Source organism: Cavia porcellus, unplaced genomic scaffold (genome assembly GCF_034190915.1).
Source record: "Cavia porcellus strain 051 isolate PalLab524CR breed Dunkin Hartley unplaced genomic scaffold, mCavPor4.1 scaffold_2, whole genome shotgun sequence".
Lineage (NCBI taxonomy): Eukaryota > Metazoa > Chordata > Mammalia > Rodentia > Caviidae > Cavia > Cavia porcellus.
In genome coordinates, this window is record NW_026947485.1 from 31405795 (window position 1) to 31430623 (window position 24829).

Below are 24829 nucleotides of genomic sequence, written 5' to 3' on the forward strand. Positions count from 1 at the left end.
TGCAAGAAGGTGCTGTCATGTTAGGAGCCTAATTTTAATGCGAAGAGTGTGGCAGGTGTTTCTGGGTGAGTGAATGAGACAGAGCCCTGCTCCCAAACCCCAGATGACTTCTGAGCTTATTTCAGAAGTGTGACAGGTGAGGACCCTTCCTCCCTGATAAAGCTGAAGCCTAATGACTCCTTCCCACAGTTTCGATGTTTCTTTTTCTGATTGAAAATGTTTTCTTAAGAAGAAAAACTTTGCCATGACAATTCAAAAGGAGGGAAAACTAACTTTCCTTTGTCTCAAATTGAACACATTCATAATAACTTTCATAATGGTTTTCAGTGTGTGTTGGTGCAACACACACAAACACATACACACACACACATAGTGGTGGAAACCAGGGATCCCTCTATAAATATGTCCCTGTTCCAAAAGCATGATATCCTCAAAATAACACTGAAGGTAAAAATTAAAATGATCAAGGCTTTCAAAATGGAAATCTGAGTTATATTTTGCTGATGAGTGTGTAAAAGTGTATAACCTCTCTGCAGAGGGGAATTTGACATTATCTAACAAAGCATAAGTGCAAGCTAACTGTTATCTTTCTATCTTTACTAATAGGAAATAACAACAATAATAACAAGGTCATTGCTGTAGCATTATTATAATCCCAAAAGGTTAGAAATACTAGCTGTCCAGCTATAAGGAATGATGTGGATGGCTGATGATGCAGTATACAGTAGAATAATATGCAGCTATGAAAAAGTGTAAGACAGAACTCCTCATATGAATGTGGAGAGGGCTGTAGAATATAGAGAGCAGGAAAAAGCAAAGTGCCCAAGAGTAGACATTTGTGTTCCATGGTTTGAGTAAGCACCATTGGGTAAGCAAATGTATGTGTATGGATTCATTATATAGCCACTATACATTTATATACACATGTGTGTATAGCACATCAATGTATATAGCATGTGCATTTTAGGTATTTGCACTAGTTGCAGAAAGAAATCATGTTGGTCAAAGAATATAAACTTTCAGTTGTTAGATAGATTCTGGATGTTCCCATGCAGTATGGTACCTATAATTGATAGTAATGAACTTGAAATTTACACAATTTTTATTTGTCAATAACACCTCTCTAAAACTGGAAGAAAAACAGAGAGAGAATGAAAAATAAATAGAAACTGATGAAAAATTATGACTCACAGCAGAGAACAGGACAAGCAAGACTTCCCTGTATTTTCAGTCTAATTCTGGCTTTGAGTCATGCTTTTTTGTGTAAAGCAGGGTTCAAGTTGGTTGCTTTTTTCTTCCTTGCCGTGCAGTATTTGCACACTGGCGGTGTGGGCGTGCCGGGGGAGCATGGAGAAGGGTGACCTCTGGCCGGCAGTGCCCAGGGCACCAGCATCCGGTTACCGTGCAGCCAGGATTCCTTTGGCTCCTCAGCCATCTCAGTGGTCTCTGTCTACCCGTGGCCTTTCAGAGTCGCCAGTTATGCTTTCTTACCTGTTTATTCCAGACAGAGAACCTCTTTTATTTGGTGGTTTCTCCCAGCAGCAGAGGCAACAGCCTTGGTTCTACCCTTCACGTCTTTAGTCTGATAAATGTAGCTCCCAGCTCTTGAGAATGTCCCTTAGAAATGATCTCCAGTTGATAAAGCACCTTGCAGTTGATTATCTTTTCCATCTAGCACACTTTGCTCTTGGGAAGAAGAAAGGAACGTGAGTCTTTTATGCAGATCTGTGGGAATGAGCCATTCCAGAAGAAGCTCCGGGAAACTGAAGATGACAATGATCCTCCCCCAACTCGCATATCTAACCAGTAAGGAATCATAATCTTCAATCAAAGATCTTTAGGAATTCTTTACCCAGCTGGCTGTTTAACTTTCTTGTGTTTTATATGTCATGTCACATTTTTCTCTAAATAACTCTTTCATAGAACTCTTTTAGAGCATAGAAAAGGAAATTGTGACTCAGAGAGGTTTAGTCACTTGTGAAAGGTCACACAGCCTACTTAATAACAAGCCTGATGTTTGTTACTTGTGTTATATTCTGTCTTCCCAACATGGTCAAACTCTGTCACATTTAAGTTTGCTACTGTTTTTCAAGTTGTTTGCAGACCCACTTAGAGCAGTTGTAAGTTATCACTTCCTCTTGGAGTGCCATAATTTTCTCCCAGCAAGGCTCCATCTCCAAGTATTTCCTCTTATGACCTTGAGAGGCTACTTACCACCCAGAGATTAGGTTTCCTAAGGGCCACAAGTACCACTGCTCCACTCCACACACATCCCCCAGGTTATCCATCCAAATGCAGACGTTGTTTGTCTCTCAAATACATGATTCCTCAGATCGTAGGACTTTGCTTTACGTTTGTGTCTTTACAAAGTCTTGTGTATTAATTAGAACTATGATGCCCTTATTCACTTTGAACCACCAAGGCATTTGGGCAGGACAGTTACTGCAATTACCTCACATAAATCATTGCATGGACTGCTCATAGAGGTCGCCCTATGGGAGGACTTTAAAAAGGATCCGCGTTTGCATGGTTTCCATAATTATTCACGGCTCTGTCCTCACAGAGGTGCAATTTAGGCTTCATGATACACAATCTTTTCAGGTCAGGTCTTGGGAAAATCAGTCATAGCAACGGCGATGACTGACTGTGTGCTCACGCGCATGCATCCACAGACAGTCAAATGTCCGCAGGTCTCAAGATCTACAAATGCCCAGCCGTGGATGGAGGGAAATTCCCAGTTATAGCATCACATCACACACTGCAAGGTGCTTTTTCTCAGAAAGGCTGTGAGGATGGTGTGTTCGGAAACCTGCTAGCTTACTCAACAAGCAGCGTTAATCATAGGCTACGGCAAAATGGATGGTTAACATCAGAGAAGCGGTAAAATGGTTTCATAAACTGTGGGTATGAAAAAGTGACACTTTGAAATGCATTATCTTAGCGATTTATGTTGTTATGAATATGCAAATGTAAATGATATGTAAGTGGACAATTCATTATTTCCTCGTAAGCCTTAGAAATTGGTGTATTCAGATGGACCAAGAAACCTGTATTTTCATTAATGAGGTGGGCAGTTGTTTTATAATTTGCAGACCTGTAAAGAACCTGTTGCCCCTAAGTAAACTGCAGGTTTGGTGGCATCAAACAAAACTAAATGGGTTTTATGGGTCAGAAATTCTGGAAAAGCCCAGAGAGGACATGTTGCTTTTACTCCGTGCTGTCTGGGACCAGGGCTGGGAAGCGTTGGAGGCTTGCTGGGGGTCGTCTAGTGGTGTCTGCTCACTGCCACTGGGCTCCTGGGCAGCATATCAGCCACCCCACAGGCAGACTAGTTCAAGGTCAAGCACAAAAGTTTCTCTGGGAACCAAGGAGGCTGCATGGTCTTTTTCCGACCTGGCTTTTTCCCCTGATGATGACTACTGATCTTTACCACTGCCATCTTCCTTTGGTTTCAAATATGTTAGGATTCTGTCCAAATTCAGGGAGAGGGGACCTGGACCCCACTTCTCTGGAGAGGAGCATCAGTATTTCATTGTAGAAAATCACCACTGAATGGGAACTATCACCATGGCCATTTCTGGAGAATAAAATCTTACTCAAAGAACTTTGGTAACGACCACATGAGACAAGATGGAAAACCAGAAGCAAGTTATGACGGAAGTGCTTAGGGAGGTGAGGGGGGGTGTGCCTTGCCAGCAATGGGGAACGGAGGCTGCTGGATACGTGAGAGGAGGAGGAGGTGGGGGAAACCAGGGAGGGAGGCCCAGCGGCTCTTCACAGCCTTCACATCTGCCACTTCCCTGGCTTCTGTGGAGAGTCTTCATGGCTTCTCCAGTGGTATCCTGCCATGCCTGCTCCAGGCTTTTCCTGGGGAGTCTCCCCATAACCTGTCCTCGCTTCTCCCCCAGGATGCCCTTCTCGGCTGCAATCCCAGCTTATTGTGCACCCAGCATGTGAAGTGCACTTCTGGGTAGATTGTGTGACCTGCCGTAGATTGTGTGACCATGTGTGAATAGTCAGGTACTTCTAGGAGATCATCACGGCTTCACCAGCTTCTCAGAGTGGTGAATTAAAGAAAAACCAGAGGTTAAAAACATCTGCTGCTTCCTTCATTCTCACTCTAAGGTTTCAATTCATATTCAGTTCACATCACTCGCAGAAAATATGTGATCTCTCCCTATAGACACATGAGGCTCTTCAGGGAAGCCTAAAAAGTTACTGGTGACTTGGGATTGACTCAGACCAACTGATTCCCAGAGTCCAGCACTCTGTTAAAAACTATGTAAGTAATGCTAATATAAGACAGAGCTGGAGCTCCTTTAAACTTTCTGTCCACCTGCATGGAAAATACCTTCTTTTGCATGTCACAGCATTAGTTTGATAAGATTCCCCAGGGGAAAGATATTTGGAATTAGGGCTATGTGGAATATTTCATATTCCAAATTCATGGTTGTTTTAAATACATTTCAAAGAAAGCATCTCCTGCTTTGTTATCAAGCACAATAATACCTCAAATACTTCAAACTAGTTTCTCTCTACGGGGTTAACATAAGTTATATTGTTTTAAAGAGAGTTAAATTATATCAAAATTGCACTATCAATTTAGGTGGCAAATTAGCTGGAATTTTTTGAAGTCAGTAGAGAAATTGAATATAATTGTTTTCTTTGTGCTGACTTCATTCAACTCCTGGGTCTCTTTCTTATTTACCCATTTTTAAAATTTTATTTTTTCTACCAAGGGAGCCTCTATTATTAAAAATAAACTGTATTTCAATGGGTATTAAGTTTCAGCTTTTCAAAAGAAGAACAGTTCTGGAGATGGATAATGGCAGATAGTGGCATAAGGATCGCTTGATGCCACCGAACTGTACACTGAAAAATGGGGAAAGTGGTAAAATTTATGTTATGTGTATTTTACCACAATGTAAAAGAATAAAAATTTAAAAAATGAAAAGTTACTTCTTAAAAGCATAGCAAAAAGCATCAACTAGATTTTGGTGGAATAAATAATTGACCTGTTATTTAAAAGGAGATCTGTTATTACTCAGGAAAAAGAAAATCCATCCAGTGGGAAATGACATCAACACAGACCATTTCTCTCCAATCAAAGTGAAATTGAGAGAGTGGCAAGCCGCTGGTGTGGAGGCTTGGGAAAGCTTGATGCTGAGCTGATGTGAGGAGAAGGTGAAGGTTAGGGGCGCATGGACCACTTTTCTCCTCTCTCTGGCCACTCACATCTCTTAACTCCTCTTGGTTCTAAAAGCACTGTTTAATCAGGATCTACATTTCCCAGGGTTCTGAGTTGTCTCTCTCTGTGCCTCTCTCTTGCAGCCTTACAGTGATCTTGATCCCTCCCATTGGCTTCCTTAGAGTCTGATATTACTCATCAGATTGGTGACCAAGAAGAGGGCGCCATTCCCACTTGTTCTTTGAGACCTAGAATGGCCAAACCCACCATCCTGAAACTTCCTGAAGCATTGCTTTCTGCTGAGTTTACTCTGTCTCCTTAAAACTGCCCCCCAAAGCCCCCCAAGGCTGAGCAAGCGTTGAAGGAACTAACAGCATTGTGCACAGCTCAGGAGGTATGGGTAGACAAGAGGGCCTCCTCCAGCAAATCACAGTGAGCTGGCAGAAACCACAGAGAGCGTAAGGAATGTGGATGCTGATGAGGCAAGCACAAAGGCCCTCATGGCCTGGATGGATGAACATTCCAAGAACAGAGAGGCTTTGCGTCTGAGTCACCTCTCAGAGTCTCTTTTAAATGGTAGAAGCTTTACTACTACGTGAATGAAGATTCCCTTTAAAAAGTTCCAATTTAGGCATTCTTCATGCTGCATGACATGCTGACTGCTGAGATGCCTGTGTCTTCCATAGAATGGACTGATTGTGTCCATAAGAATACAAGGCCTGCAGAAGTGTCCTATGACATGGGGGTAGTTTAGGCCTTATGGAGCATTTAACAGAAGGCCTAGTCCAGAGAGAGGAAGACACAATAAACATTTTCTTCTTCTCTAAGTTTTCCCCTCCCTGTCTCTATTCAATCACTTTCCCCAGAGCCCTGCAAAAGTGACTGAGGACTGGATTATCATCCACCAGACACTAAACAGGATTTGTTGTTAGGATCTAAAAGGAAGGACATATTTGCTGAATTATAAATTGGCCATATTGCCTGTCATATGGGCCAACATCACAAGAGCTGTTTGAAATTATGCATCTTCTGGAAATACCCATGACCTTTGCTCTTGGTAATTGTTGTTTTAGAGTGCAGCAAGATGGTGTGAAGACAGTTGGATGAGATCTAGCATTTATTGACCATGTATGTAAAAATATTGTCAACATACAGATACATTATTTAATGTTAGTAAGCCCCTCTGTGGTAGACATTAAATACTCTATATTATGACTGAGGGAACTGAGTTTTTAGAAGGAACTAGGATATGCCCAGGGCCACACAAACAAGAAGACTGGCACATAGTTTTGAGCATAGGTCCAAGCCCATTTCTTTGAAGGATCCGCATTCTGAGGCCACCTGCCTTTGATCTTTCTGCCGGCCCTCCCCAGTCACCTGTTGACTTCATCCATAACACAGTCACACAGTGCTGTCAGACCTCTACCAGGCTGCCTCCAACTCTCCAGTAGAGATGGCTGGAAAACCCAGCATGGGTCTCCCTGGTCTTCTTTTGTACATGAGCAGATTGACTGTTTCAGGTGAGAAGCTAAGGTCATTTTCTCTTTGATGTCCTGCAGTCTTTTATAGAAAAGGTCAATATGAATCAGTTCCTTCCTTTCCCTTTGATACTTTCCTCCCTGACTCAAGCCAACTCACTCCTCTGCTCCAGCAGCATTTAGGATATATTCCTCCTTCAAGCTTGGTGGGAAAGAGCCTGCTGTCCTCCCCTGCGTGTCCCTCCATTGGACCACCGTGTAGCTCTAGAGGACAGCCCAAAATCTTCTGCACATCAGGTACTAAGAGCCAGTTTCTGAATTAACTTATCATGGGGCACCTCTTTTTCTACAAAGAGGAGCTTGAGGGGAGTGGGTCCCACAATTCAGAACCAAACATGTTAGCCTGTTGAAATTTCTCCATTGTTCACAACTCAGTTTGCCAGTGTGCTCTTTAGATGAATATTTTGGGTAGAACCTGTCCGTTTTTCACACAACCAACTCTTCCTAATAGTACTGGACAAGAGTGAGAGCTTTCCATTTACCTGTGCCAGGACTAGCAAGTCCCGTTTGGCTGATATCTGATTTGGATGACTCTCCTTGGAGCAGGACGGCCAAATCATCTTCTTGCTGATAACAGTAATCAGATTTTATAGCAGAGTCTCCACTTAGACAGGATAAAGTGGGAGGCAGCCTGAGGTATTGATTTGTGTTGTGGAAGGTTCTTTTCCATGGAGAAGGGAGAATGGTTTATGTTACAACCCTTTTTCTTCCCTGTACCCTGTGTATTATTTTTTTTCTGTGCATGTTACAGGACAGAAGTCCTTTTGAATATCTTCTTGATTTGCTTAATTAAAACACTGAAACTAAGGGTTGAGAAAAAAATTATTCATAGTGCATGTGGCTAGCTCAGAAGTGTCATCCATTTTAGATAACAGGAGGAAGTATAGATTATTTGAGAGTGTATCTGTCATTTTCGATTCCATTGTCTTTCATGTTTTGTACCATAAAAACAATAGGGTCTCCCTAGGTGCCAGTGTTGGCTAAAAGAGAGCTTTAAAAAACGAATCACTAACTACTCTATGCATTTTCAACTTCTCTTAATCCTTGCATTTGGATAATAATATTTGGTGTTTCCGCACCGATTGGCAAGGAAGTCTTTTCCAGATGTGGACTGCCACGGGGAGTCGATCTGGCTTAGATAATTGACAGCTGCCGGCCTGTAATCTTCTCTGCTAAACTGGGGCTCGGGCTGCAGAAGGCACGAACAGCTGGGCTGCTGGGAGCAGTCCCTGTGCACGGCACAGCTTTCCTCCCCGCAGCTGTGTGCAGAGACCGCACCTCTACAACAGCAGTCCTGGCTTCAGGAAGCGAGAGAACTGCTGACCTCCGCCGGGCCTATGAGAAGGAACGCCTGGATCTGCTCAAATGGGCACGGTTGAATAAATTGGAGATTTTCTTTTTATTGTATCGGCACTAGCATCTTATTCCTAAATTCTTTTAGAGACCAGTCCCCCCAAGCCCCTTCAATGCTCGGGCTGGAAGCCAGGGGTGCCCAGCCAGGGAATCACATTCACAGCCATTTTGCTTTTCTTTCATTTTCAGACGAGATCTATTATGTTGCGCAAACTGGCATCAAACTTTCTATCATTCTGCTTCAGCCTCCTAAATAGCTAAGACTGCAGGCATGTACCACCATGCCTGATTGAGACCAGTTCTTAAGATGAGCTGGGATTATAAAATGAAAAAATTGAAAATATAAGCCAAATAGAAAAAACAGTTCACCTGTAGGGGTAATGAATAATGTAGCTCCAATTCCACTGTTTGCATTTGGTGCCTGTTAAACCTTACCCCAAACCTTCTTCCCAGCCTGTCTCACCCTTACATGTCCTGTTCCATCAGGTGGAATAATCCTGCCTGTTGAATCTTCTCACAGGCTTGTTCTGGGCATCAGAGAAATTAATGTAAGTTTTTGTCCTCTATGCAGCCAAAGAATACATAGATAAAGAGTCATTCTCTGGCTGGCAACTTCTCATTTTTTTTCTTTTTTGAATTATGACCTAAATTGTAAATGCTGCCTGATAATCGTAATAGCTATTACTTGGTGGACACTTTTTATGTGCCAGTCCTACAGATAAATGCTCTACAAGCAGCGTCTTACTTGACAGCCACAATCACAGTCATCTTGCTGCTGCTCACCTGCTCCGTCGCTTCAGCTCACACAGGTAGAATTTGGTTCTGAGCCCGGCCTGTGCTTTCCTGTAAGCTGCCTTCTCAGAGGAGGAGCCGCGTTCACCATTTTTAATGTTGACACTTCAAAACTGATGCAACATTTTGTCAGTGGCTGAAACAGTTTTTAATGCTTAACTGCAGCATAAGGCCAGAAGTTGTGGAAAGCAATCATGGTTATTTTTTTTGGGGGGGGGGGAGAAAGAGAGGGCACTGGAAAAAGAGAAGTGGAGAGCAGAGTATTAGGCAGAGAGAGAATTCGTAAAAATTTTCAATTTATAAATCTCATTCAATATTTTTCACTCAGATAATCTCTAAAAGGCATTCAATTAATTAGTTTAATGGGGTTTTGATGTTCCTAGTGCAGGAGATTTGGAACTAATGGTCTTGATAATTCTCATAAAAGGTTAGGTAAAGCATAAAGTGAGATAATTCCCAGGGTGGCAAAACTTTGGGCAGAGGTGATTGCAGCTGAGGGGGGGGGGTGGATGTGGGGAGCCAGTGTAGACAGAGGCTGCTGGGGAGGGCCAAGATGCCTTCAGGAAATGCTTCACCCCAGCTCCCCACAGAGTCTCCATCACTGTCTTTCTGTCAAGTGCAGTTTAACTTTGCCTGTGGTGGGTCCCTGCCTGGTTCTAACAGCAAGTAGACAAGTTCCAGCCATTAGCTGGCTGCATCTAGCACAGGCCTTCTGGTTGTTTGCTCCTAGCCATGCTAGATAAACAGGCGGTGATTAAACATTTTCAGTACAGCCTTTTAAACTCAGAACTTCGTGATTCTGGAGCATGCTTTATAGATGAAGCATCTTGCAATTCTGAAACAAATTAGGGCTCTTCCCATTTCTCCAGAGCCCTGTGACTGGAGATACCTTTGATAACTGCCTCCTGTGGCCTTTTTTTGATTCCTGCCTGGGAACCTAAGTCCACCATGGTCCATTGGGAGAAGATTCAGTTTAATAGGAAATCAGTTTTTTTCTCTGTCAGGGCTGACTGCTGACTTTAAGGATCAAAAATAACATTTATGAAGAATCAACAGAGTATCCTCTTCTGCAGAATTGAGTCTCAGGTTTCAGATGTTGATTGCCCAGTGTTGTGAATTAGGAATTTATTTCTTTGCTTTTTTGGGTGGCTTTGCCTTTTGTCATCATATTTTCATTGCCTTTAGCCAAAAATCAAAGTACAGAAATGAGTTAAAACTAGAGTTTGACCATTTTGCTGCTAATGAGCAGTTCCTGGAAGTGAGGTGGGAAGGGAAGAAGCATTTCTATTTATCTTCCCCCACCAGCACTCTTGCAGGTGGATTAGATGTAGGTGACTATTTCACTGACTGCAGGACAAAGATGAAGATGAGGCTCTGAGGCACCTGGAACATGCAGCGTGCATGGCTCTTCTGTGGCTTGGTGTTCTTCACACACAAAGAGACGCTAGCTCCGTAATTGTGGTCTCTGATGGATGGACTGGAGTCTTCTGCCCCATGCCACAGACTTAAGTTTCCTTCATTCTTCCTAGGGCAGGCTTAGGAAAGTTGCTCATATCTAGGTGCCCCTCCCCCAAGTTGCCAACCCATGGAAGAGCACATATCTTTGTTGATTGATGGGTCAGACCCTTCATATGCATCTTAGTAGTACCAGATTGACACCTACGGGGCTGAGACAGAGCTCTACTGTCTGTCTTGCCAGTAAAATAAACAACCATGAACCGCTGGGACCAAAGACACAGGCAGAATAAAGACAGTTCAATAGTAAGGAAGCTATAGGGCTACTCAGGAGAGATCTGTGCCCAAACCCAAGAAAGTGGTGTGTGAGCAGGAGATGGAGCTTGGCTGCTGGGCTGGGAAAAAAAAAAAACAAAATCTGTCACTGGGTAAGGAAAATTACCAGTTTCCCTTAGGCGACTGTTGAAGGTTGTAGGGCAGGGGCAAAGAGAAACAAGATGTGGGGACTTGGCTGTGCTGACACAAGACACAGTCTTTGCCATGTACCTCCCTCCCACTTACGCATACGACTCATGCGTGCATGCACATACATAAGAAATCCTTTCCCTCTGCACTGGGTGACCTCTAATACTTTGCCTTTCTTTGTTTTCTTAGCAATGACTGAGGAGCCCAAATATTTTTATGTGAATTATACTGATCAACATTTACCACATTAGAAATTAAAACTGAGAAAGTTAAAAGGTAATTTATTTCAAGCAGTATGTCAATTATATGTTAGCATAAATTATTTTTAATAGGAAAAGATATTTTCTAAAATAATAATGTCATTGTTTTACTTTGCTGCAAATCTCCATAACATCTGGCTTAATGGGAGTTGGCCAGATTTCGTACCTGCTTCTACAGCTAGTTTGTTGCCCCAGCATATCATAAACCGTCTGTAAAACTCCACCATGCACTTGAAAAAGAATGAGAGTGAACAAGTCAAATAATATCTCCGTTTTATTGTGAAAAAACATTTTTGATTTCTCAGATCTCCTTCGAGGCTCTCAGGGACCCTTAGGGTTCCCTTTCCCATGCTTTGAGAATTGCTTTCCTGGGTGCAAATCCCCCCACAAACTGGCCACTCTCTGCTTTAACGAATAGCCATCTTGTATGATGACATTTCTGCCTCAGCAGAATGTAGGGACCAGTGAGCCAAACAAATGATTGCTTTGGCATTTGCATAGTGTATATGAACCTTCCAAAAACGTCCCAGAGACAGACTACAGAAAAATTGACATTGATTGTCCCATTGGGAAGTCTGGCCAAACTCCTGTTCATAGACCAGAAAACAAGATAATCCAGAATATGAGACAGTCTCCCTTTCAACATGTGAATGTCCAATTGTATGTGCTCCATATAGTCTGGGTGCTTCGCAACTACCAAAAGCTTTATAATAGAAGAGTTGCTGCTCAGAGATTCCTGTTTGCATTGTATCAGGGTGGCTTAAATGTGCTACTTAGCTGACCAAGGACTGGGCGTTTTACCCAATTCACCTACTGTTTCCTGGGTGCAGAATCATCTCATTCAAGCTTCATGCCCTTTTCCCTGCATGGAGACAGTGACCGAGCAGAGACAACAAGCAGATGAGCTTGACTGGAAAGCAGTGGCTCATAAGGACTGCGCGCTGGTTTCACTCCTGGAGGGAATGACAGTGGTACAGCCAGTCAGTCTCGGCCAGCATGCAGATCAAAGAGAGGCTGCTCACAAAAGAAAACAAAATGGGACAAAACACATCTGATGTTGTTCTAATGCAGGAACATCATTTTTAATGTGGCTAGGAACGTATTCAGCTTCACTCTTTGTCCTTCGGGAAACCTACCTGCATCAGTGGGCTGACCTCACCAGAGCTGGCAGAGGGCTGGTCTCTGCAGATTCAGTGAGTGTCAGGCAATTGCAGAGAGGACAGGTAGGGATCCCCTAGTGCAGAGGGGAGCGGTGTGTGTGAATGTGTTTTTGAGTGTGTGTCGGTAGAGAAAGGGAGGTATAAAGACCTTGTCACCATAGCAAGATCTCTGGATTGTCTCTCTTTTTGTTCCCTGCTAAACCCAACTAGCACATAGGCAGCACACTGGGGAATTGGAAAGCTGGTGTTTCATCCCTGTGACCTTGGTGATGACTCATCTCTCTGTATCTCACCTTGTCTGTAAAATGGGAATCATGATAGTATCTGTCTGAACAGGGATGCTATTTGAAAGTGGAAAGGTAGCATACAGAGACATGTCTAAAACAGCCTTTATATAATATATAAAAAAGCACAAAATAAATGGCAGATATTGTTACATTCTTACACAGAAGATTGGTATGGGGATTAAGTTAGGGAATATATGGTCAAGTCTTGGACCAAATGTCAAGGATATATTATTTCAAGTCGTGCGCCACAGAGCATATTAGTACATGCCTGTAAGCTCCCGGCTACTCAGGAGGCTGAGGCAGAAAGATTATAAACTCCAGGCCAGCTTGGAAAACTTAGAACTTGTCTCAAAATATAAAAAAAGAACTGGCAGTGTGGCTTAGTGCCCAAGCATCCCGTGTTTCATAAACAGTAAGAACAATGAAAACAAGTAATGAATTGGGAGTAAGTTACGTGAGTAATTTGATTTTGGACCCGAGAGTGTTTCCTAATGTAAGAAGTCTAGTCCTTAAACAGGAACGCACAATTATTTGTAGTTTCAAAAACAGCACAGTTTATTTTTTAAAAATAAATATGTAATAGCAATCAGAGCAAAACCAATATTAGGATAACTATGGAGGCGATAGGTCGCTTGTGTGGAGTGTTCGTCTTGTCTCACAACTGAGCTGAGTGCTGACCTGCATCGTCTGCTTTACCACTGCTGCCCATGGAAGAAGGTGCTGGTATTAGTCCCTGGTTGCACAGCAGGAGGGCCCATCTTTCAGAGTTCCATAGGTAGCTCAAGGGCAGGGCAGCATTGTCCCCCAGCAGAGTGGTTCTGGAGGCAGCAGTGTCCTTTGCTGGTACAGTAACAGTGCTGGTGGCCCAGTGAGGGGTGGAAGGGAATTATGTCCCAGTTTGATCTTGGTAGGTCATAGTGCTGTGCTCTGCAGGTGATAGAATTAGATTTTGTTGTTGTTGTTTCTGTTTAGATAAAATAAGATACAGCGTTTTATCATCAGTATGTGCAGGGAGAAGGTATCTGCTTTTCTGGTGAACAAATCACTGATCATACAACCCAGGCACTGAGCCAAGAAGAGATTCTTGCAGAGGAGATCAGATGTGAACTCTCAGAGTTCTCCAAGGAGCCCCAGGGTAGGGCAGTGTGAGGAAGGGGTTTGGCTAGAAACCCACAAGGAGTTTCTCAGGAGCCTAAAAATGAGTCATGCAAGGGTAACACAAAGGGAGAGCCAGAGGTGAGGCAAAACCTTAAAGAGTAGAGGGACTCCGTTTCTGAAGTTCACTGGAAGCTGTTCCAGTGGACCGAGTTCATATGTTTTACATCTTCATCAAGACTATTTGGTGGCCAGGTATGGTGGCACACACCTTTAATCCCAGCGATCAAAAGGCTGAGGCAGGAAGATTGCTGTGAGATTTTGGTCACCTTGGCCTACATAATGAGCTCAAGACGAGCTCTGAACTAGATAGTGAGATCCTGTTTCCTAAATAAATAAAATAAGTAAATATATAAGGGGCTGTTCAGTGCAAGAGATTGCACCGCAGCAGGCATAACTCTCTTTCTGAGGAGTCTGTGTAGCTTAATACAAAAGTACAAAATAGGAGCTAGTGAGAGTTTTGGAGACCTGAGTTCAACTCTCAGTTTTGCTACTTACGAGCTCTGTGGTTGTACAAGTACTGGATTCCCCAAGTCTTCACTGGATGGCTGTAAAGGTTAAATAAGACATTGCCTGTAAGTAAATTGCTTGGCCCTTTGTAAGCCCCCAGTCAATGGAAGCTATTGTTATCATTGTTATTAGAATTAGATCTTCCTATTGACTGGTCTTGGATTGTTCTGTTGTGCAGTTGGGCTGTCCTTCACCTGTGGCTAGACCCTTAACTATTTCTCATTATGCTTGATTATGCTCTTAGGGATGAGGCAGCTAGGGTGCCAGGCCTCGCCTCCTGGTAGGTGCATTGCCTAAGTGCAGAATGAGATTGACCAGGCTTCTCCAATTGATCCTTCCAGAGCAAATCTTAAAGCAGTATGAAGATGGGGTGGCTAACTGCAAACAGAGCCATCCTCCTGACTCAGCATCCTCCTGACTTACCATTTCCTGATTTGTAGATCATAATCTCTGTTAGAGTTCCTTTATAAGAATTCTTATTATTTAAAGGGCACCCATCTTTATACAGGTAGACAAGGTTATTAACTGAATAAAACTCAGGTCTGTGGCTGTGAAACTCAGGGACCACCTCTCCGCCTGATATAAAGTTTTAGCTGAGCAAGCAGCCCTGTGAATTTTCAGCACACCCATCACTTGTTAGTTGAATAGTGGAGGCACAGATGTCTGGGAACTTGTCTCTAAATGCCAGATTATGTGCCCAAGGGAGAAGACTTCTGAGAGTAGCAGGACCCTTCCCCCTAGGGAGTGGGTTGCCTGGGTATGAATTTGGCAGAGTAATATCAAACTCAAACTGGCTCAGAGGTAGGAAAAAAGGAGCAGGAAGCAGGTATCTTCAGGGCAGGTACCTCCAAAGGTGCCAGAGCTCCAGTGTGTGATCCAAGCAGCAGGATTCTGGTTTGGTATTAAGGTCTGTAACAAGGAATCACCAGGAGCTACCAGAGCAAAGAGGCAGACAGTTGTGATCCAGAATGTGAGCCAAGGCCTACCCCAGGAGCCCTGGCAAGTACGGGCAGAACTTAGCCATGTGCCTTTTGGGGTCTACGTGCTCACCCAGATTGGCAGCATGGTCATCCATGTTAGGAGCTCAACTTCTCATCAGGACATGTGACTGTGAATTGTGTCTCTGGGGGTAAGTCACTTCCCAGCCCAAGCTTCATCATTAGAAAGAGAAAAGCATTGTAAGGGTTACAGCAGAGTGAGGATGTGGGCTCGTCTTCCCCTGAAGCTCACACTCTGAACTGTCTGAACCATGGTCCACTAAGATGGAAACTTATTTTGTGATGTGTTCAGCCACTTCTGAGTTGCTGCATTGGGCTGGAGCAGTGGTCTGCAATGTTCGCTGTGCAGAGACATCTGCTGAGAGGCTTTATCAGGTGCCAATGCCTGAGTCCTGCCCTTGAGGTTCTTATTGCAGTTGGTCTGAGGTACAGGCCGGGCAATTACTAGACCAGAGTTGGCTCGAATTTTCTGTAAGAGGCAGGTAATACATGTTTTCCTATCGTACGATCTCTGTTGAAACTACTCAGCTCTGCTTTGGAAGATATAAAACAGGTACAGACAATACAGAAATGAATGAACAGGGCTGTGCTATATTCCAGTAAAACTTTATTGACAAAGTAAATGACTGATCTAAATTGCCAAGTGACCTATAGTTTGCCAAGGACTGATCAAGTCAGGCAGCTCATCTGCAGGTTCTGTCCCATTGCCAGTGAACTAAGAATGTACTGTGCTGCTTCTGTGCATTTGGTGTCTCTGGTGTCCTGCGAGGGCCTTGGGCACCCCGGGCCCTGAACACCACCACCTACCTTTAGGCTCAGTAGATTTGGCCCAGTACTTGTGATTGAGCTTCTATGATGGCCTCTTTTTTGTTGAAAACCCTCATTCCCTGCTGGGTTGGAAATCTTGCCATGAACCACCACCTGTTTGGCAGGGGTCCTGTCTGTCTTACTGGCCCTCCCTCAGGAGGGGCTAACACTGGCCCCCTCTGTCTTGGCCACCAGCCATGTCCTCTGTAATTAGTAGGATTAGCTGGACCACAAGGCTGCCACCTGTTTGATGAGAAAGATGGCTCTTCATGAGTGTGGCTCCCCTTGCTGGCTGTCCCTAAAGCTTGGCTTCCTTTAGAGCCAGCAGGGAGGCCCACCCCCTCCCCAGTGCCTGTCCAGGACACCCCTTAATTCTCTTTCCAGCTGACCTTGCATGCCTGCCTCGTGCTTGTAGCTTGAGTGATAGCATCATTTTCACCAGGGGGAATTCAGTATATTAGTTGTCTTTTATGGAATATTAATGTAGTATTCCTGAAATGGTGGGTTGTGATTATTTACAAAGTCAAAAGGACAGCTAGAAAATAAAGCTGGTGAATTGCTGATGGTGATTGGTAGTAGGCTGCAACTCCCTAAAAAATACAAACCGAACCTTGTTTTCCTTATCCTCCCTCACATGCCAGCTGTCCTTGGTAATGGGGTATAGGAACACCACAGAGTGCTAGGCTGAAAGAAACTAGGCCTATAGGCGGCATGTAGGAATCATAGTTTATGTGCACAGCATTTTTAAAGTCAGTTATTTAGACATTGGAATGTGTTTGGTCAACAAACATTTATAGGGACCCTAGTTTATTTCAGGTTTCTGGGCATCAGGATAAGGTCCTTGCCTTACCAGGGAGAGACCACCCCATTAATTGATAACTAGAAAATTAGTTCAGAAGTGCTGTTGTAGAGGCACGTGAGACTGACTGAGAGATGTGGGCAGAAGGTGGCAGTTTCAAAGGACCTTCTCACAGGGTATGACAGGTGAGCCTGGTTGAATTGGGTTCCCCAACCTGAAATTAGGAGACAATGTGCTTCAGGGAGAGGGCCAGCATGTCAAAGGAAGAAGCAGGGCTTGATCATGTGACTGGAGTGTTTGGGTCATGGTGAATGGAAAGGGGCATGTTTCCTCTGGAGAGTGGCTGAGTAATCTGCAAGCCCGTGTGCTGCCCCAGCATTTGTGGGCTACCTGGGCCAGTAGAAAGCTCTTGAGGGAGAGAGTGCAGCCACGTCTCTGTTTTAGGATGATGATCCAGTAGCAGTGAAGATCCTGACTTAGGGTGAGGGGTAAGGAGATAAGCAGGGCCCTATTGGGAGGCTGTTGTCAAAGGCCCCCAGCTAAGACACTGGAAGCCAGGATGGAAGGGAACTGCAGGGTACAGCCACACCCATGAGGCAGACTTGACTGGATTGTGATAGGAAGAGGGAAAAGGAATTGGGATTAGGAAAATGAACTGAGCTGTCTGAGGAACATATACTTGAAGGCTGGGGCTAACATGGGACAGGAAATGCAGGGCGAGGGTTGGCGGTAAAGGGAAATATGGTAGTCACTAAGTCCATAGAAGGGAATCAGTTAACTCACTGAACGTGCAGAAGAGGAAGAAGGAAAGGAAGGGAAGCAGAAACCTGGGGAATACCAACGTTTAAGGAACAGAGTAGAGGAGGACCCAGCCAAGCAGACGGCCTTGCTGGGTGCGTCAGCTGCAAGTGAATGGGTGGGGTCAGCTGGACTGTGGGGGCCTGTTTATACCCAGGCTTAGAGGAAAATGCACTACTAAATTGCTACAGTTTGCTTTAAGCAGCCCAGGGGCCTTGCCATAACCCCTACGATTCAGAACATTAGGTTTCATTCATTGGTCCCTGCATTAATGTATTTAATGTGCTGCACTAGGCACTGGGGGTAGACATGGTTCTGTGCTCTGATGTTCACAGCTTTGCAGAAAAGATAAACATTTAACAATGATCTCGAAAGCAGAGTTTATCATGAGGACAGCATGTGACTCTGAACTGTGTAACTGTGGGTAACTCACTGCCAAGGCCTCAACTTCATCATTAGAAGAAAAAAAAAAAAAAAAAACAGCAAAAGACTGTAAGAGTCACAGTAATAATCATTTACAGGACTCAACTTATAAACACTGTTTGATCCACTATTTGGTGAATAATTTCCATCGATGGCCTCATATGCTTTTGAAAATCGTATTTTAAAAAAGCAATATAATTAGATGGTTCAAAATTTTATTCACTACCTTATTAAATAGTGACAAGTGTCCCTTCCTTCTGCTCTATCCCTGTCCCTTAGTTTCTTTTCCCAAAAACACCATTTTCTTATGTGCCCTTACATTCTTTGTGTGCATGTGTGCACAAGCTATAACAGTGTGTGTGCATGCATATACTCATTTTTTCTCCTTCAGGGGTTAGGCTAAGACACTATTTATTACTCTGAACCTTGCTTTTCGCATAACAATATATATCCATTAAAGGATACAGCATGATTTTTACTTTAACAACTTCCTGTATTTACAAACATTACACTGTTTCTCACATCCTGCTATTATAAACAATGTAGCATCATTTCACATGTGTAAGTACAGCTATAGGAACACGCCTAGGAATGGAATTGCTGTGTCAAAGGGAATGAATATGTGTTTGGCGTTTTAATGGTTATTACCAAATTACTCTCCATAGTGACTTTGCAGAGTTGCACAAATATTGTCAAGTTTTCTCAGGGTTCTGAGCCACCTTTATGAGCTGAGAAGGGGTCTACATATATAAAGGGCCTTCCCCTGCACAATAGCTCTTCTGACTGCTGTCCTCATTCTGAGAAGTGACAGGGGAGACCCTTTCAGCCTTTTGCTTCTAAGAGATGTCTGTTGGTAGGTTCTTTAGACAGGGAAGGACCCTCTAGGCCTTAATATCTGCTAAAGCACCTTTTGTATCCTCAGGGCTGGTGCTGCTTCTTGGGCATCAGCTTCTGGGATACATTGCAGAGTGTCAGCTGATAGTGTGCACCACCTCCGCAGTGAAAGTGGCCAGGATGACCCCCTCAACCTCCCACCCCCACCTCCTCCCTGAACAGTGGGTAATGGTGGTGTTGACTTGGCAGCGGCATGATAGCACAGGCCAGGACAGAAACGATGACCTCACCTGGCTGTCGACAAGTGCTGAAGATGTAACCGATAATGCATGTCAGCTCATTTGTCCGTACAAGCTGCCTGCCCTGAACTGTGTTCATTGCTGCTTATTCTTCTGTTTGTTTTGAAAACTCTATTTCACACTGGAGCTTGGTATTAAGTTGAGGAAGGAATGCTAATCAAGTAGAACCATGGTTGTCTCTTACTGTCTTAGTTCCCTTCAATAGATTGCTACTGAGCCATCTTATTTCGATTCAAGAAGTTTACTGTATCTCCTGTGTGTAGGACACAATGCAGAAATGCCTCATATTTTTAAATACTGCTGACAGATATTGCTGCGTTGGGTGTCTGCGCTGACTTTGGTAGCTACTCATTGTATTTTTCACTGGTAAACTAGATTGCAAACTGGGGATTGCACAATAGAAGCATACTTGAAATTTGTTTCTGAAGATGAATTGTTGCAAAATTAATAATGTTTTAAATGTACTGAGGATTCTTCTGTTAGAAAGAAATTCTGATGCTGAATTCTTTGAAAGGTAAAATACTGTTTTCTGATGTATCTGTTTGGTAAAGGGGAATTTACCAAGTCAAAATTTTTATTAAGTCAAAATTAAAAACTTTAGGAATCTGAAACAATATCAAACACAGACTTAAAAAAATATTTTTAAGAGCCTATGATCAATGAATAGGAACAGAAAGAACCAGTGTCATGAAGATCGTGCCAGAATGTTTGCTGGTCTGTAAGAAAAACTTGGTCTTACTTGCTGACAGTGGCAAAATCTTCCCTATGAAAAATGAGAATCATGAGAGAGGCAAGAGAGAAAGAAGGAAAAACACATACAGAGGAAGAACGACAGCAGGTGGTAGACACCCCTAGCACCAGAGGAGATTAAAGTCAAATAGTGAGAGTGGCAGGACGGAGAGCGGGCCAGCAGGAGAGAAAATAGAAGCCGCCTACGCGGAGCTGTGTGATCTGACCCACTTTTGCTGCTGCTGCTGCTGCTGCTACCACCGGCGAGCATGCTGGCCGTAGACCTCTTCCTTAAGGTGCTACGTGCTATTGCCTTGCACTTTTCCTGGGCTTGCCTTGGCTAGGGTTACCATTCTAATGCCTCATGTATCCAATTTATCCCCATAGCAACTGCATAATAAATAGTATCCCCATTTTATAGGCAGAGCAGCTGAGTTTCAGGGAAGCTGAGGAGCTCATCCAAGGTCAGGATCCTTGAGTGGAAAAGCAAAGTATGGCTGGCAGAATTCTTAGGTGGTCTAAAGAGTGTGGACTCTTGTGTTCACACCTCATATGTGGACTCCCATCCCTTTCAGTGTGGGTGGGACCTCATAAAGTTGATAGAATTTTACTCTCTATTGACAGTGTTATAATATACAGCAAGGAGAAGAAAATTTTGCAGATAATGAGGTCCCTAATCAGTTGGTTATTGAGTTAGAGATGAGGCTGTTCTGCGTGGGCCTCATCTAATAAGATGCACTTTTAAAAAGAGCATCCTGATTTCTAAAGATGGAATTGAAGTAAGCAGTTCTGACCCTGAAGTACCAAACAGCCATGGTGTGAATGGTGTGAGGAGGGGGCTACTCCTGAGAGTAGCTTTCAGGTGTTGAGATGGCCCCAGCAGGGAAATGAGGGCCGTGGCTATTAGCCTTGAGGAAGTTAATTATGCCCACTACCACATGTGTTTGAAAAGGGACCCCAAGTTAAACCAATCTAGCTAACATCTGAATTTTAGGAGACCCTGAACAAGATACCTAGCAAAGCTATGCCTGTACTCCTGACCTATAGAAAGTGTTTTAAGTCCTAACTTTGCATACAACAGCAGAAAATGAATCTGTGTGGACCTGGGCCTCAGGGTTTTGGCTGCCGAGGTCACACACCTCACCCCAATTTTAGTCTGCTTTTTAGAAGTTATTTCTTTATCCCTAAATCCTGGCATGTCGGGTTGAACAGGAGTTATCTAGTTTCAGGGGCTGGGTACAGTCTTTGTTCCCTTCATAGCTGAAGCCTATGTACCTGCAGAGAGATGTGAAAGCAGGAAGCTCGTGCTATGATGGATTCTCTGCTTTGTCAACTGCATTTAGTTCTTGTTTTTTCAGGCACCCTTGAGGGACACAGTTTGAGAACCACCGATCTGATTCATCCCATCTTTACATTCCCCTCTGCAACATCAGGAGCTCTGTTTGAATGCTTCCCTCTATGTTCATTTCCATTTATAGACATTCCTTTAGAAAATTTTTCTTTTGCATTAAAATTGACTTCCTGTAGGCCAGTTGGTCTAGGTCCAGCCATAGGGGATACATACAACAAATGGAACCCTACTTTTTCAGGACAGTTTGTCATACCATTAAAGCTGGTTTTCATATAAGCCTTCTGTTTTCCAAATTAACCTTCTTTAAGCACCTCAGAAGAGTTTTCAGTCCTTTCTTTTTTACTGAACTTCATTAGCTTAGAGTGAAGCCAGGAACTATGTACAAAACTCCTGGTGTGGTCTGCTTCACATAAAATACAGCAAGCCTAGCTCAAGCCGCAGTCTAAATATTCTGTTTCCATCAATTCAGTGTGAGGCCACATTTGCTTTTTGGCAACCACAATGTAGTGTTGACTCATACCACACAGAGTCAACCAAAACTCCTTTTTCACACATGTGGCTGCTAAGGTATGTTTCCACAATCATGTACTTGAACGTATTTATTTTGATCTGAATAACAGTCATCAATGCTGTCTCTCATCAGGGTTCCGAAATCTATCTTGTATGATCCTGATTATTTCATCAGACAATACTCGTGGGCCTCCCAGCATCACCTCAGGCCTCAGTTTGATAAATATGCCATAAATATCCTCATTGGAAATATTGACAGAATGAAATTTGGAGTGAACAGAAATTTGGAACTGAACAGGGCTGAAGTCAGATCTCTTGGGCACCCTATTGATGACCTGCTCCCCATGTTTGAATCCTTTGGTTTCAAATCCAACTAACTGTATCATCTAATGGCAGTCATCCAATTCATAAGGGTGCCCTCAGAAATATAATGAACCATTTCCTGGAATCCAGGTGGAAGGTATTAAGTCCATTTCCCTGACTGCCAAAGCCAGGAGGTCATAGTAGCTCTGCAGTTGATGGGAGTCTATCCTAGGTGTCTTAAAAGGTGGAGAAGGACAATAGTAGGAAATCAGGATAAGTTGTAGGAAGTGAGAGGGGTGCCTTATGGGCGAGTTCTGCACAGAACGGGATGATGAGAGAATGGAAAGAGCAGCTGAGTCCGTTCCAAGGGTTCCCAGGCCGTCAGAGTAAAGCAACCGTCTTCTGTTTCAGGCCTCGCCCTTCCTTTTGCCTGTCATTTTGTTCTTTAATGCCTTACATTAAAGCAGGGAAAGAGGAAAAACAACACCCACTTTGGAAATCGAGAGGCGTTGTTCTTGACAGCATTGGGCACAAGAGCTCCTGCTCCTTGTGGGAATCCAAGGATGAATGAGCTTGTAAACCCACTACAAAGTGGGTTTTTCAATTCCAGATTTCATGCAGGAAATAGTATGTGACTATAAATGCATCATAAAAGTTCCATTTTAGTTCATTTTTTCTTATATTACTTTCTTTCATTCACATTCATTTTATAAAAATGAAAGTTGCTATGGATCTTCTAGGATACCCATGGTACTTGCTGACCAGGAGTTTCTGTTTGATAGTTGAAAAAGAAGTATTATAATTGTTGTGGTGAATTTTTACAGTGTTTTTGCCACTCTTCATAACGATCACAGTTTCTCTGGAACAAGCTCCTATTGCTCTGGGCTTTGAGTCCTTCTGTTCTTGGTGTTTTCTCTACCCTTTGCCAGGGGTTGGGTATGAGATTCAGGACTGGTCAGTCAGAACATTAGATTCTCCCATGTTTGGTTTAAGCCAATGATAGACTGATTGGGGGAGGTGCTTTTGGGAAGCAGCCTTGATCTTTCTCATTAAACATGGAGTTCTTGGGTCTTGCGGCATTTCAGTGACTAGGAAGGGACAAACTGATGGAGAATGGCACTAACACAGCAGAAGAAGACACTAGAGATGAACAAAACTGGATTATGGGGCCAGGGATTTAGCTCAGCAGCATAAGCGCCTGCCTGGCAAGTACGAGGTTGTGAGTTCAGTCCCCGGTACCGCAAAAAAAAACGCCAAAAAACAAAAAACAGAAAACAAATAAACTGGATTATGAAAACACACGAAGGCATTGATTAAAATCTAGATTTGGGAGCCAGAGAATCTGGGTTTGAATTGTTCTACCAGTTACTAGTGGGGTTGCCCTGGACAAATTTGTCTCTATACCAGTTTTATAATCTGTAAAATGGGAAGCATTATGTACTTTCTCATAAAATGATGATCAAGTGAATCATATGAAATGCTATATAGTTTTCTCAGTTACTTTTCTCATTGCTGTGACAAAATACTCAACACCTAAAATTAAGGAAGGAAAGGTTTATTTAGCTTACAGTTTGTGGAGGTTTCAGTCCATAATCAGCTGGCTCCAAGTAGGATGGCATGGCACCAGGGCAACACTTCAAGGCAGCAGCCAGCAAAAGTAACCAGAGCAAAAGGGATGGCAAAGCAAGCCTCTTTTCCTCCCTTATATTGTACACAGGCCATCTTTCCTTCAGGGCGGGTATAGCACTCACAAAATCTTCTTGCCCTCCTTTGGCACAGGACTAGGATATTTACAAAGTAAGAGCCTGGCTTCTTGCCTCCTCCCTTAGTTAAACTTCTCAAGTTGATACAGTGTATCAACCATAACAGCAGTTGTGGGTATTGCTATATTCTTCATCTGACCCTGACAGCAAGCCACATCTAAAAATAAGACCAGCCCCTTGACATTCTCAGTGCTGAGAACCCTATAATTTCTCTTTTGCATTTAGCGGATTTGGAGGGTTTGTCATTTAGCCCAAAAAACCCTATTAGATTTGGTGAAACGAAACTCTTACACATTCTCAATTTTGTCTTCCTTAATGACCAAGATAAAAAAATAATATAAAGTCAAATTCTTCTGATGATTGTATAATGGTGAGCATGAGCTTGGAACAGGCTAATTTCCTCTCATTCCTGTTTTTCTGGTTATATTTATTTGATATTTACCTTTTAGTACTCATTTAGAAAAATATTACATGTGCCAAAAATTTCAAATGTTGCAATAGTATTTTGATAACAGATATATCTTTTACAGCCTTTACTTCCACATCAAGTATGATTTAAAGTGATGGCACAACATCACTTTAGAATATATAAAACAAGTATATATTAAACATAAATCAACATTTAAAAAATACAAGGCAGGAGGAAGATGGCAGTTGTCTAGGGCTATGAATGGGAATCAGGAGCAAATCAGAAAACCTGGGAACTTAGTTAGGTTCAGCATTTGCTGTGTGGTCTTTGTTTCCTGGTGGGGAGAACATGCAAAATGATAGCTGATACTCTTCTTTATTCAGGTTGAGGTGTATAAAAGCTTTGCTAAGCTTCTTCAATAATATATTTACTTTTCTATGTGGTTGAAATGATAAAAAAGAAATTAGAAAAAACTGTAACTCTTCATGAGATGCATCTGCATTTTGTGATTTCCTAAGAGTTTGTAGGGTATATTTTAAGATTACCTCTTTCTATTTTCTCTCTATAACTGAAGGCTTTTGTCTGTCTTTTCTTTTCCCTGAATCTTCCTTGTCCTTAACAATCAACAAGGACCTTGGCCATT

The 24829-nt window shown here is 43.0% G+C and overlaps 1 protein-coding gene across 4 annotated transcripts in view; it reads left to right on the forward strand.

Annotated features, from left to right (window-relative positions):
* The window catches only part of Chn2 (chimerin 2), a 270609-nt gene that overhangs the window by 52728 nt on the left and 193052 nt on the right, over nt 1–24829 (forward strand). The window contains exon 1 of one of the 4 annotated variants that reach the window (XM_063240007.1): nt 1719–1806. The exons of 1 other annotated variant lie outside the window; for it this stretch is intronic. In XM_063240007.1, the coding sequence (XP_063096077.1) occupies nt 1734–1806 (73 nt within the window). In that variant the 5' untranslated portion in view covers nt 1719–1733. Of the gene's footprint in view, nt 1–1718; nt 1807–24829 lie in introns of those variants that run through there. 2 more of the 4 variants (XM_063239992.1, XM_063240016.1) reach the window with 2 other exon arrangements.